The following is a 13,116-nucleotide window of genomic DNA, read 5'->3' as shown; positions in this document are numbered from 1 at the left end:
GTAGAACTACCCGGCCCCAGCCTGCTCCGCTCCCGTGGCTCCCATCCGCACAGCCGGTGAGTGCTGGGTGTGGTTCCCCCCTCCCCCCCAAGGCTGGGAGCCAGGAGAGCAGAGCAGGCTGGGGCCGGGTCACTCCACTTCCCCCAGGAGGTGGCCAGCCCTGCTGCTCCATGCCCCCCTCCCCCGAGGCCTGGGGCCCCACACAGCTCCCCATGGGGTGGCTGCATAGGGCACCAAAATAGCTAGGGACAGCCCTGGTCATGTGCTTCAGATTAAATATTATATTGGAGTGGGGGAAGATCCAGTTGATTTCTACAATATAATTATTCAGGAGAAAATCAGGTGTTCTGCTAGGTAAAGATTACACATGTACATTTTTGTGTATTACATTTTAAAAAACAGAGAGCCTTTTAATGGTAAGTAGTAACTCTGAACGTTTTTCCCTAAGATTACAGAATTGTTCCTGTTTTTGAGCATTGGACAGCACTTTGTACGTTAGTTTTTGTTTCTCTAATAAATGAAGCAGTTTCTATTTGTTTGTGGCTCTTTCCTCCTGCGGCAGTGGGGGGGAGAGGCTTTTTCAAAAATGTGTGGTAAAATGTTGCACTGATTGGGACTTGGAGGGCAGGACGTGTAGGACCTCAGATTACCCTATTTTTTTGAAATTGTCTAGATTTTAAATTGGTTTCCCTTTTAAGATTTTCATATTAACCGTAACTCTTCCACCTTACCTACATATAACCCAATTTGGTCTTCAGATTCATGCAACTCCTGCTCAATTGATCAATATGAAGGCATAAGTACTCCTATTTTTATATAAATGTATATGTTTACAACAGAGCTCTTTCAAAATATGTGTGTAATTTGGGCAATTTAAGGTTACTGTGAGAGTATTGATGTAAATTTGTGTTTTTCCTACCTCCACAAAAAGAGTAGTTCTAATCAGCATTATTTTTACTCTAAATTCCTATTGTGGATTTTATTATTCTATTTTATTAGTTGTAATTTAGCTATTGCACAAATAAAACTGAAGTAATTTTCATAGATAACATTCAGTTTATTACTTAGTGTAAATTGCGTTTTAAAGTACATTGTGATTGAAAAAACTGGTTTGTGGTTTTTTTTAATATATTCAAAAATTCCACTAAGCATAGTGTTATGGTGCTAATTGCTGAGCAAAGAAGTCTTTCACTCAGCTCAGAGATGTCAATCTGTTCATTAGATATTTGAACACCACATCCTGTCAGTTCCAAAACTTGATGATCTAGGTGTCAGTGGGCAATACTCCAATTGATTTGGGTAAAAATTGAAAAAACCTGAAGGGGGAAATAGGGGATTCATGGAGCTCTTTGAATCTTGTAGCAGCTTCAGCTACCTCTGTAATGGTCTTTAGATTGAAGAACTAATTGATGGCAGCCATTAACACTTTCCAGTGTATCTATATCACCCATCGCAGCTCTGCCTATCCTCCAAGTACAGTTTAAAATTGTTGACATCCTGAATCTCTTACCTCCCAGTCAGAGAAAAAAAGAAAAGAAAAAAGAATGTGGGGAGAGGGAATAGGGAGGAATGAGTAGGCAGGCCATTCGTCCAGCTTTTTGAAGGTTTGTTCCTGTCCGATACTGAGACAAAATTGGATATGGCTTTCAGCGGAAGTGGAGTCATGCCATTCCCAGAAGTACTGAAATGTTGTATTCTGGGAATGTGAGTGGCCTCCGTAGGAATGAGAGCACATACAGACCCTGGGGACTGCAGGGGTGGGGAAAGCATGGAAAATGGTATGGTGGGAAAGGGAACATGGGGGAGAGAGAGAGATCCCTACCATGTGGCAGAGCAGGGAAATGAGCAAGGACACAACTCCTGGCATGGGAGGAGGAGGACAAATGGAACACAGAGCTCCTGGCATGTGGCAGCGGGAAATGGGGAGGACACACAGAGCCCATGGCATGGGGAGAATGGAGGGCCAGGCTATCTTTGGCCTGAGGTGGACTGTGGAGTGGCTGCAAGAAGTCCCTGAAATTGTGGGAGATTGGAGCATGGCCTACAAGGAGCTTGTGCGGAGAATGAAGGAAGTCAAGGAGCCTGTAATGTGCTTTTTTTAATGGTCTCGGCCTACAGAAGCAACAAGTGTGTGGCCCTCGTTTTATATTGTATACTGCATACATGCATTCTCTGTGCTGTTGTTTTGCTGTAAACGTACATAGTCAGTTGTATCAAAACGTGCATATACTGATTTCTTTGAGTTCACAATTCCAGAGTTTAAAGCTTGTGGCACTCCACTATTTTGTCCCCCTTCTCTCTCACCCACGCTTTTTAAATCAGGACTATATAACTGGAGGCTAGAGTGGGAAATGGGGGCTTTGCAGTTCAGAATGCTTGTAAATGATCTAAAGAGTGGCTCCTAAAAGGAGCCATTTTGTTACTTTTAACTGTCCATACTAGTTGGCTGCAGTACTAGAAAAAATTCAAGGTCTGGCATCTGTTAATGCAAGCTTTTTTTTTTAAAAAAAAAAAAAAAAAAAATCCCTTCATCTCTGAACTATTTGCTGCCATATGCAAAATCTGTGCCTTCTGCAGCTTTTAAGCATTAAGATGTTAATAGGTGAAGGAGACGCACTCAGATCCATGAATCTCTATACACCAAAACAGATGCATGTTTCTTTATGTGGAAGAGAGGGAGAGAATGTTTGTTTGATTTGTAGCTGGGAATTTGGAGCTGATTGTCATCTTTGAAAATGATGGCTTGTATTTTATTTAGGATGCTGAAGAGTTTCCTGATCTGGCAGCTGCTGCTGACCGAAAAAGCAGGGTGGGGACTCAGAAATCATCCTATACTCCTCCTGTTAGCAGAAGGCAGCCTGAAGTAAGAAATTTTGTCAGATGACTCCCATACACTTGCTTTGTATCTCCAAAAACTGGACAGAGAAAAATGGAAACTTTAAAATGTTGAATTTCTGTATTAGTTGTGCTTCTATTTGGTGAAGAGGCTTGCTCTTAGAACAAGTAAGGGAATATGTACACGGGTATCTACTGAAGTGTTGTAGCCATGTTGGTCCCAGGATATTAGAGAACAAGGTGGGTGTGGTAATATCTTTCATAGGACCAACTTCTGTTGATGTGAGACAAGTTTCCAAGTTTACCCAGAGCTCTTCAGGTCATACGTAAGCTCAAAAGCTTGTCTCTCACCAACAGAAATTGGTCCAGTAAACGATATTACCTCACCCACTTAGTCTCACAGATGTCTGTTGCTGAGTATCTTCAACTTCTGGCTCTGCAGCCTGATCAGTGTTAAATCTACTCAATTATATATCTAGGGCACCTAGAACATTACATTTCAGTGCCAGTCTGCAGCAAGGGTAAGATCTGTGCAGCTTTTTGGCAAAAGTAGTCTACCTGCATATGCATTCCTTTCGCTATTTTCCACTTAAAAATTATTCTGCAGTGAAGGAGTAAATCTAAGGCTTGACCTGTACTATCAACTTATGTCAGCATAACTATATCGCTCAGGGGTGTGGAAAAGTGATGTAGCTATACCAACCTAATCCCCAATATAGACAGCGCTGTGTTGATAGGAGGGCAGCTGTCATGTCAGCATAGGTAGTGTCTTAGCTAAATGCTACAGTAGCACGGTGAGTGGGTAGACAAGCCCTAAGCCATTTCTGTGTTACACTGAAATAGTGTTTATAAATCTTTGGGCTGTGATCTGCAGGGGGATAACAAAAGACAATCGGGGGGTGGGGGGGGTGTCACGAAGTATTAAACTTTTTATTCTAAAGCAAAAAATATAAAACTTCCAGAATAACTTGGAGGCAGCCCAAACCTTCAAAGTTTGTGAGGTGAAGCATGGTCTCAAAACACACCCACCTACCATATAGACTTGTCATATTTTTTTTAATTGTTATAATAAATGTAGAGGGGTCGCAAAAATATTTTTTACCACCAGCCACAAAAGATTGAGACATTGCATTAGAAGAATTTAGGTGCCATCATAGTAGGCAAACTAGAAATACTTAAAGATAGAGGGCTTGGATGTAGTTGACCAATCTAGCAGCCAGTGAATGCTCACTGTTTCCTCATAATGAGAGGAAACTCTTTGCTTACTATTTCAGGTCTGGATCACAGCTCCTGTTACTATAGGTAGACTTGACTACCACATGTTCTCTTTATCCCCCTGCAGATATTCATATTGCTTACGTTTTGGTGTTTCCAGTCTATATGACTGGAGTCTAAACATTTTCTGTTCCTTCTTGGCACTTTCTTTCTGTCTTTTTAAATTTCAAAGGTACATCTAACCAAAGAGTCCTGTGATCGCCATTATCGAAATGATATGTCGTATTTGGGAGCTGTTGTAACAGCAGGGAAAAAAGCAGGGAAACAGGCTTCATCTACTATGTTGGAAAGAAAAAAACCTCAGGTAAACCAGTTCCCATTGAAAGTAAGTGATCATAGGCTGAAATTGCAATAAGGACCAAAAGGTTCAAGCTTAAATGCAGGTGTATCTTTTTTGTATCTACAGTAAGTGACCTGATTTTTTAGTTGGAAGCACTTGGCACCTGTGAAAATCAAGCCACTTTAGGTTATCAGATGTGAAAAAATTTGGCCAGTGTGTAAGACATAAGAGAGGGTGACATAAGCTGCCTTGTTCCAAAAAATTCTTGCTGGATCAAGCTTGACTTGGATTTATTAGCATTCTACTGGGTCTATATTGTTCTCTATAAACTTTGAGAAATGCTTTTACTGTTTCAGTGGGCTCTTCAAAATTATTTCCATCTTGATATCAAACAGATGGTAGGGCAAGCTAGTAGTCAGCCATGCGGCGCTAGATTGTAGCACAGCTCTGGTAATGGAAGTAAATCAGAATGCCCTAATCTCCTGCTTCCTGGCTTGGCTTGTTATTGGGTTGGTACATTACTAAAATGATGATGGCTGGGACTATGAAGGAAGAAAGAGTTGCAATGATTTAGGAAGGCAACCTTGGTTTGGATATATTGCTTACTCTGGCATGGCTTGTGTACAGAAATCAAGGAGGACCATGATCCTGCAGAGATTGTCTTGTGTCTTATTTAGGTAGCTATAAAATAACACTTCGTTAGTACTTTCTGCAACCTTAGGCCTGACCTACACTTAAAATTTAGATTGACTTAGCCACGTTGCTCATGACTATGAAAAAATTTGCACCTGGAGTACTGTGGTAAGGTTGACCTCACCCCTGGTGTAGACACAGCTAGGTTGATTTAAAAAAAAAAAATTCTTCTGCTGACCTCACTACCACCTCTTGGAGTAGTAGATTAACTACATCAATGGAAAAACCCCTTCTGGTGATGCAGAAAGTGTCTACGTCACAGTGGCACAGCTGTAGTTGTACCCTAGGTATCATGTTTCTGCCTCTGTTAGGTTATTCATTTACAGTAATAAAAGCAAGTACATGGAGCTTCTGTAAATTTGGATCTAAAATTAATTTTGTCTCTGGACAGAAGAGGCTACTGAGAAGTATAGTGCCAGCCATGGAGGAGGCTACTTGCCCACCTTCTTGAATAGAGAGACAGAAACATAAAGCTGTTTATCAGATGACTGCACATAAAGTGGGAATCACTAGAGAATTCTTTTCAAAGAAAGGCATGGGGAAGGGTGAGCTGTCTGCACCAGGCCCAGGTGTTGAAAAACAGCTGCTAAAAACAAAAATGCATCAACTATTTATCCTATATATTTCTGAAGTAAAATTAGTAACTCCAATAAACTTTTTTAGTAAAAGGTACCCTACATACTTCCCAAAGCAGAAGCCTGTTCAGTCGTGAAATGTCTGCTGATGCTAGTTTAAAGAGGTCTTTGGTGCTCCATTTCAGTAGGTGTCAAAAAACATATCATTAATCCAAAACAATCACTGTTCCAAAACATTGAGATTTGATATGTTTTTTCCACTTTAACTTGTTTTAATCTTTAAACACAAGTATTCCTGAATGAATGTGTCCATAATATATTGTATGTCACAAGGAATGCAGCCTCTTAAGATCTGAAATGGGACAACCCCTGTTTTATTCCTGTCTTCCTTAGGAAGCTTCTAAGAGCAGTGGAAAGAAGAGTCAGATTCCAGTGAAGTTGGATTTGGGAGGCATGCTGGCTGTATTGGAGCAGAAGCAACATGCAGAGAAATCAAAACAGTCCTCAAAACCTGTGGTGCTTTCAGGTACAAGCTATGATTAATTTCCTTTTTTCATGTCAATTGTGTTTGGTTTCAAATATGGGAAATTTAAAAATAGCCTCACTTTTAATATGTGGTAATTGGAGGAACATACTTCACATTTGTGATGGACAAGAAAATCAAAGTGAAGCAAAGTTGTATATGAAAAGTTAAGATAGATAACATGGGGTGGAGGTAGGGAAGAACCACAATTTAGCTGGATAATATCTATTCAGATGGGTCGGAAAGATGACTGAAAATTAACCTGAAAAGTTGGCAAGAGGGGGACATATTTGGTCTTTTTTCTGCTTTATGATGTATAGGGATGGCCCAAGTCTACTTCAGCTTGGCATTTTGGTTCTGTGTTTAAAATTAAAACTGTCAGGTCTTGTTTGCTCTTTCTTTGTTTGAGGTCTTCCTTATTGACAATTGGGGAACTGATACGATTATGACATTGCAAGTGGCAAGATTGGAACCTGAGCAAATGAAAGCGAAGAGAATTTCAGTCAGTTTCATTTTTTTGAACACCGATTTAACTGAAACTCTTGACAAACACTTGGGAGAAAAGCTCTCTGGTAAAGATTCAAACCTTTCCATCCCAGCCCTTTCAGCTGAGGGCTGAGAACTCCCACAGCAGTTCCCTGGTTCCTGGATGGGTTATCTAGGCAAAAACAAAAGACAAGACTTAAATTGTCTGTCATTTGTAAGGTAAAAAATGAGCAAAAACCTGGCTATGGTGGGGGAAAGAAATGCTTTCAAGCCTCTATTTGTATATCCTAAAGAAACACAAAAATGGCACAACACATTGTATTGTAGATCACCTGTAAGGAAAACTTGTATTTAACTACATTAGTTCAAGTAAAAAGGAAAAACTTAGTAATCCATATCACTTGGCAATGATTAAGAATTTCTCTCCTTATTTTGGTATTGTGGAAACAATATACTGACAATATACAAATGTTACTGAGCCCTTGTAACTCAGGGCTCAGTAACATTTGTATATTGTTACAAATTTAGTAACAATAAAATATTATTATACCGTAAAATTAATTTTATGGTAAATACGGTAAAATTAATTTCATAATTTTTTTTAACACCCTACCATTCTTGAGATTTCAAAGGAATAACTGGATATCAATTATTGGTGTTTTTTGTCTTTGTTCACTGTGAGAACTTGGAATAGTTTGTGTATAATCTTTCTTCTAGCATTAAAGGCAGCCAAAATATAATATTGGAGAGGTTCTAGCAACTACAATTGTTAATCCTAAATAACTGGAATAGTTTTAAAAAGTACTTACATGAGGATAATTTTAGGTGGGGACAGGGTGAGTGATGTAGCAGGAAGTAGAGCATCATGAATCATAGCGTCTGCTCCTGTAGTAGTAATTACATTAGATTACTTCTGTCTGGTCTTGTCTTGTAAGAGGGATGAGAATGTCTTGACTGTACGTAGGAGGAATAAGATAGCTATTGCATTATTAAGAACTTTTTGAGGCTCAAGTGTTCACAATAAATCACTTGAGACTGAGCCAAAATTTGAGTCTGGCTTATAGGTTGTGGACATACCTTTATGCTAACAGCTGATATAGCTGCAAAAAAGTAAAGAGAATAGGAAAAGTCACAGAAATCTAATAGTGTGACAAAAATGGCGTTTATTCACATTATTGCCTTTCTACCTTGTACTTCGTTTTCAGAGTATGGTGAAAGTGAGAACGTGGCTGAGTCATAGTAACTTAAACAACTGTATATTTTATAAAGGATGTGTGTATGAATGTGTGTGTGTATATAATATATATATGTGTATATAATATATAAAGACATCTGTCATTTTTAAAGAACTGGAAGGAGATCACATCTTAACTATGTTAAATTACTGACTTGTTTGACAGCTTCAGAGATTATTAAATGCGTGTTAATTAGTCCTAGAAACAACAAATAGTAATCTCTTATGATCTGCCTTACATCATGATTTAAATTCTAAATCATCAGCTGATTGGTTCTTGAGTACTTAAATTGAGCAATATCCTTATTTTTTACCCTCTAATGGCTAACAGTACAAAACAAGACAAACACACTTGGATTTATTAATGTATGAAGGTAAAATGTTTGACTCTAAGGGCTAATTGTTGAAATGCTATAACCGTATACAAATGACTACAGTATTTACATTTTTGCCTTCAGGAATGCTAGCAAGGGCTCAGTAAATGTATAACACTGAGTAATTTCTTAGGGCATGGCTACACTTGCAGATGTAGAGCGCTGTGAGTTAAACCCACCTCCTTAGAGCATAGTAGGGAAAGCGCTTTGGTCTATCCACACTGACAGCAGCAAGCGCACTGGCATGGCCACATTTGCAGCACTTGCAGTGGCATTGGGAGCGGTGCATTATGGGCAGCTATCCCACAGAGCACCTCTTCCCATTCTGGAGCTGTGGCTTGTGGGAAGGGGGGTGGGGAGTGTGGGGCATTCTGGGTCCTGTCCCAACACCCCGTGATGCATTGGTTCGCATCCCAGCATTCCCTTTGCTTCTGTCCACATTTGGTACCATCTTTTAACATTTTTTTTTTTGTACTGCGTGCTCTGTCTTCCCTTTCGGTCTGCGGGAATGGAGCCCGAACTGCTGAGGAGTATGCTGACGAGTCTCGCCAGCATGTCACGTTTAGCAGTCGAGTTATTCCTTATGATCTAAAGTGACAGTGAGGATCTGACGATGCTATTGACTCGAGTAACGCATATGACATGAGTTTGCTTGTGGCATTCACGGACATACCACCGTGGAACGCCACTTTTGTGCTTGGGAAACAAGCAGAGTGGTGGGATCACGTTGTTATGCAAGTCTGGGATGACGAGCAGTGGCTGCAGAACTTTCGGAAGAGAAAATCCACTTTCAAGGGGCTGTGTGAGGAGCTTGCCGCTACCCTGCGGTGCAAAGACATGAGATTGAGAGCTGCCCTGACGGTGGAGAAGCGGGTGGCTATTGCAATCTGGAAGCTGGCAACTCCAGACAGCTACCAATCAGTCACTAACCAGTTTGGAGTGGGGAAGTCGACCGTTGGAATCGTGTTGATACAAGTTTGCAGGGCCATTAATCGTATCCTGCTCAGAAGAACTGTGACTCTGGGTAATGTGCATGACATTTTGGCTGGCTTTGCACAAATGGATTTCCCTAACTGCAGAGGGACGATAGATGGTATAGATATTCCAATTCCGGCACCAGCCCACCTAGCCTCCGAGTACGTTAATCGGAAGGGGTATTTCTCAATGGTTCTCCAGGTGCTTGTGGATCACCGTGGGCATTTCACTGACATTAACGCAGGCTAGCTCGGAAAGGTGCATGACACGCGCATCTTTCGGAACACTGGCCTGTTCGGGAAGCTGCAAGCCGGGACTTTTTTCCCAGACCAAAAGATCACTGTAGGGGAAGTCGAAATGTCCATTGTGATCCTTGGAGAATCCGCTTACCCTTTAATGCCGTGGCTCATGAAACCCTACATAGGGTGCCTTGACAGCAGCAAGGAGCGGTTCAACAACAGGCTGAGCCAGTGCAGAATGACAGTGGCTGTTTAAAGGGCCGCTGGCGCTCTCTAGGAAGCTGGACCTGGCTGATGACAGCATCCCCAGGGTTATAGCCGCGTGCTGTACCCTCCATAACATTTGTGAAGGAAAGGGTGAAAGATTCACTCATGCATGGAACTCGGAGGCTCAACACCTGGAGGCTGAATTTGAACAGCCAGAGAACAGGGCTATTAGAGGGACCCAGCGTGCGGCTGCAAGGATTAGGGATGCCTTGAGGGAACAATTTGAGGCTGAAAGCCACAGTAATGTCTGGTGCCCTGGACGGGAGTGAATTGCATTGGTTCCAATATTAGTAGGAATCGGTTCGCTACACTGACTTGCAGTACCTGTTTCTTTCCTGGGCTAAGGTATCTTTTACTTTATGCAATAATAAAGAATGTTTTCAAAGCCAAAAAATCTATTTATTGAAAAGAAACACAACTGCTTGGGAAATAGAAAGGGCAAGGGGGTGGGATGGGGAATGGTACAATCACAGATTTGTATATGTCCTGTTATCATACTTGGCCTTCTTGTGTGGAGTGCTGTGCAATGAGTGCTGCACTTCAGGATGGCTATACTGCATGGTGATGGGGGTTGAGTGCAGTGGGTAAGGGGTCGTAGTTTTCAGGGTTGGGTGGTGAAGCTACAGATGTTGGAGACAACTGGTGGCGGTATGAACCTGGATGTTGGGGAAAGTGGGTTGGGGGGTGACATGGGGGCACAAGGGAAAGAGTTTTGGGACAAGGGCTGCAGGGGCAGGTGGGTGTGGTAGTGCTCTGCCTGCATGGCTACAAGTGCCTGGATTGAGTCCGCTTGGCGCTCCATTATACTTATCGGCCGATCCGTGCTTTGCTGCCAGAGCACCGCACTTTTGTGCCGGCGTTCCTCATTCTGCTGGCAGATCCTCTTTTCATTCTCCCGCCACTCCTACACTTCTCAATTTTCGTTACTTGAATGTTTCATTACTTCATGCAACATGTCTTCCTTGCTTCTACATGGCCTGTTTCTGATTCCTTGGAGTCTTTCGGCCAGTGATGACACGGATGGCTGAGATTTCAAGGTTGCATCTGTAAAGGCAAAATACAACACTTAACAGAGGCAGCGTTGTTTACACCAGACAGAGCAATAATTCCCCCGTACTCAAGGGCAGGCACAGTCTACACAATATCATAATTTGCCCGTCCCAAAGCAAGCGCACATAACCCACAGGAGCCCCAAAATGGTGAGTAAGCACAGGGTCAAGCGTGACTGATTGTTTCATGGCTGTACTGTCCTCTGGGTTTCTGTGCCTTGTGGAGAGCCAACAGCGGCAGGGGGCCCCTATACTGAACACTGTCCTCACGTTTTCCACAGGAGTTCATCCTGGAAGATATCTCGCTGCTGAGGTTGACCTAGGAAGCAAGGGAGGGTCTTCTGCTGCAATGTGGATTCCGTCCTGGCCCATATGCAGCTTGCCTGTATGCAGCAATGGTCCTCCTGCCCCTCATGACACAGTGGCGTGGACAAGTTAGCCTTACTGGGACAAGGAACACAGTGGCTCTCCCGAGAAACCTGCGCAAGCACGTTGCCCAGGTTCTGGATGAGACCTTTGAAGAAATCACTGAGGCAGATTTACCACAATGTGTGAGAGCACATCAACTCCCTATTCTGCATCTAGGCATGCATGCAGCTCTAACCCTCCTCACCCCAAGAGCCCGCAACAAATAACTTCCTTCCCAAAATAAAAGCCACTTACCGGGAATGCCCTCTGGTGTTTGGCCTTTCCCAAGCACCAGCCGTCACAACTGGCTGCCTTCCTCCTGGCTTGAGAATAGCTCCTGGCTACATGCATCTAGGCATTCCAGGGTGTCTTCCTCCGCCTTGGCACCCTCGCTCCCGCTTTGCTGCTACTCCTCCCGCCTTGTTGAACTGGGCTCTGAAGTGTCCATGGTGGTCCTCAGAATGGAGGTGAGGTTGCCCCCAACTATTGCGTCCAGCTCTTTGTAGAAACGGCAGGTCACCAGGGGCAGCACCGGAGCGGTTGTTTGCCTCACGCGCTTTGCGGTAGGCATTCCGCAGCTCCTTCGCTTTAATCCTGCACTGCAGTACGTCCCAGTCATGGCCCCTTTCCATCATGTCCCTTGATATCTGCCCAAAGGTATCGTAATTCCTACAGCTGGAGCACAGCTGGGACTGGACAGTTTCTTCCCCCCGAACGCTGATGAGGTCCAGTACCTCACCATTGTTCCATACTGGGACTCGCCTGGCACGTGGAGGCCTGGTCACCTGGAAAGATTCGCTGAGAGCACTCCATGCTTGGTTGAGCAAGCAGAAAGGGGATTTTCAAAATTCCCAGGGAATTTAAAGGGCAGGTCTGATGGTTGGTCACCTAAGGGCAGGGCACTAGAGTTCAAAGTGATGACCAGAGTGGCTAGCACAGGCATTGTGGGACACTTCTGAAGGCCAATCAGAGCTCCCTATAGGACCAGGGCATCCACACTGGTGCCGTGGCGGTCCAGCAGGGGTGCAGCAAATGTTATTCCACTCATCGAGGTGGAGTACCAGTAGCGCTGTAGCTGTGGAGTCAGGGTGTCTATGTGCCTTGCCATGTGGATGGGTAGTGCGCAGGGTGCTCGGGGCTCCTTTATTGCGCTGTAACTCGCAAGTGTAGTCAAGCCCTTAATTATTTTTCTCCAGGCTGTGAATACACAGGTGATGTGCATAGTTTGACAGATGTATTAGAGCTTCAGGATTTTATGCATATTACTGGATATGAAGCAGCACATAACCTTTAGCTCTACCTACATACACCTTCCTTTGCTGTGTTCTCAACTCAGTTCTCGTTTACTAAGTCTAGCCTGAAAAGAGAAGCTGTCCTGTATCAGCTTTAAGTACTCTGAGCGCACAGTAGCTAATCAGCTCTGAGTAACTTGCTTGATATTGGAAAGATACTATGCAAATTCCCTTGAAAGCTCTAAGTAGAGGTGGCTGAGAGATACCAAAAGTGACTTGCAATATTTTCAGGAACAAATGTGGCAATTTCACTCTGCTGTTACTTCTGATGCCTTATTCATTGAAGTACTAAGGGTAAAACGATTTCTGTGCAGATCCTGTAAGTGTCATAGACTTAATGCATCTACAAATTCTTATTAGACGCATGTTAGAGGAAAGATGGTCCAATGGTTAGCGTGCTAGCTTGGGACTTCCAGGTGCAGTCTGTGCTGTATCACAGACTTCCTTTGTGACCTTGGGCAAGTCACTTACTGTCTCTGTGCCTCAGTTCCCCATCTGTAATGGGGATAATACTTCCCTACCTCATGGGAGCATTGTGGGGATAAATACGTTAAGGATTGTGAAGTGCTGAGATATGATGGGAGCCATATAAGTACCTTAGATATCTCGTT

The 13,116-nt window shown here is 43.0% G+C and overlaps 1 protein-coding gene across 3 annotated transcripts in view; it reads left to right on the top strand.

Annotated features, from left to right (window-relative positions):
• The window catches only part of SECISBP2 (SECIS binding protein 2), a 51,666-nt gene that overhangs the window by 19,678 nt on the left and 18,872 nt on the right, over positions 1 to 13,116 (top strand). For all 3 annotated transcript variants that reach the window (XM_038403517.2, XM_038403516.2, XM_043514745.1), the window contains exons 9-11: positions 2,759 to 2,863; positions 4,283 to 4,414; positions 6,052 to 6,184. In XM_038403517.2, coding sequence (XP_038259445.1) covers positions 2,759 to 2,863; positions 4,283 to 4,414; positions 6,052 to 6,184 — 370 coding nt within the window. The remainder of the gene's footprint in view (positions 1 to 2,758; positions 2,864 to 4,282; positions 4,415 to 6,051; positions 6,185 to 13,116) is intronic.

The sequence above is a fragment of the Dermochelys coriacea genome, chromosome 5 (genome assembly GCF_009764565.3).
Source record: "Dermochelys coriacea isolate rDerCor1 chromosome 5, rDerCor1.pri.v4, whole genome shotgun sequence".
NCBI classification, from domain to species: Eukaryota; Metazoa; Chordata; order Testudines; family Dermochelyidae; genus Dermochelys; species Dermochelys coriacea.
The sequence above is the reverse complement of the archived record's forward strand: the minus strand, read 5'-3'. Positions and strand labels throughout refer to the sequence as shown.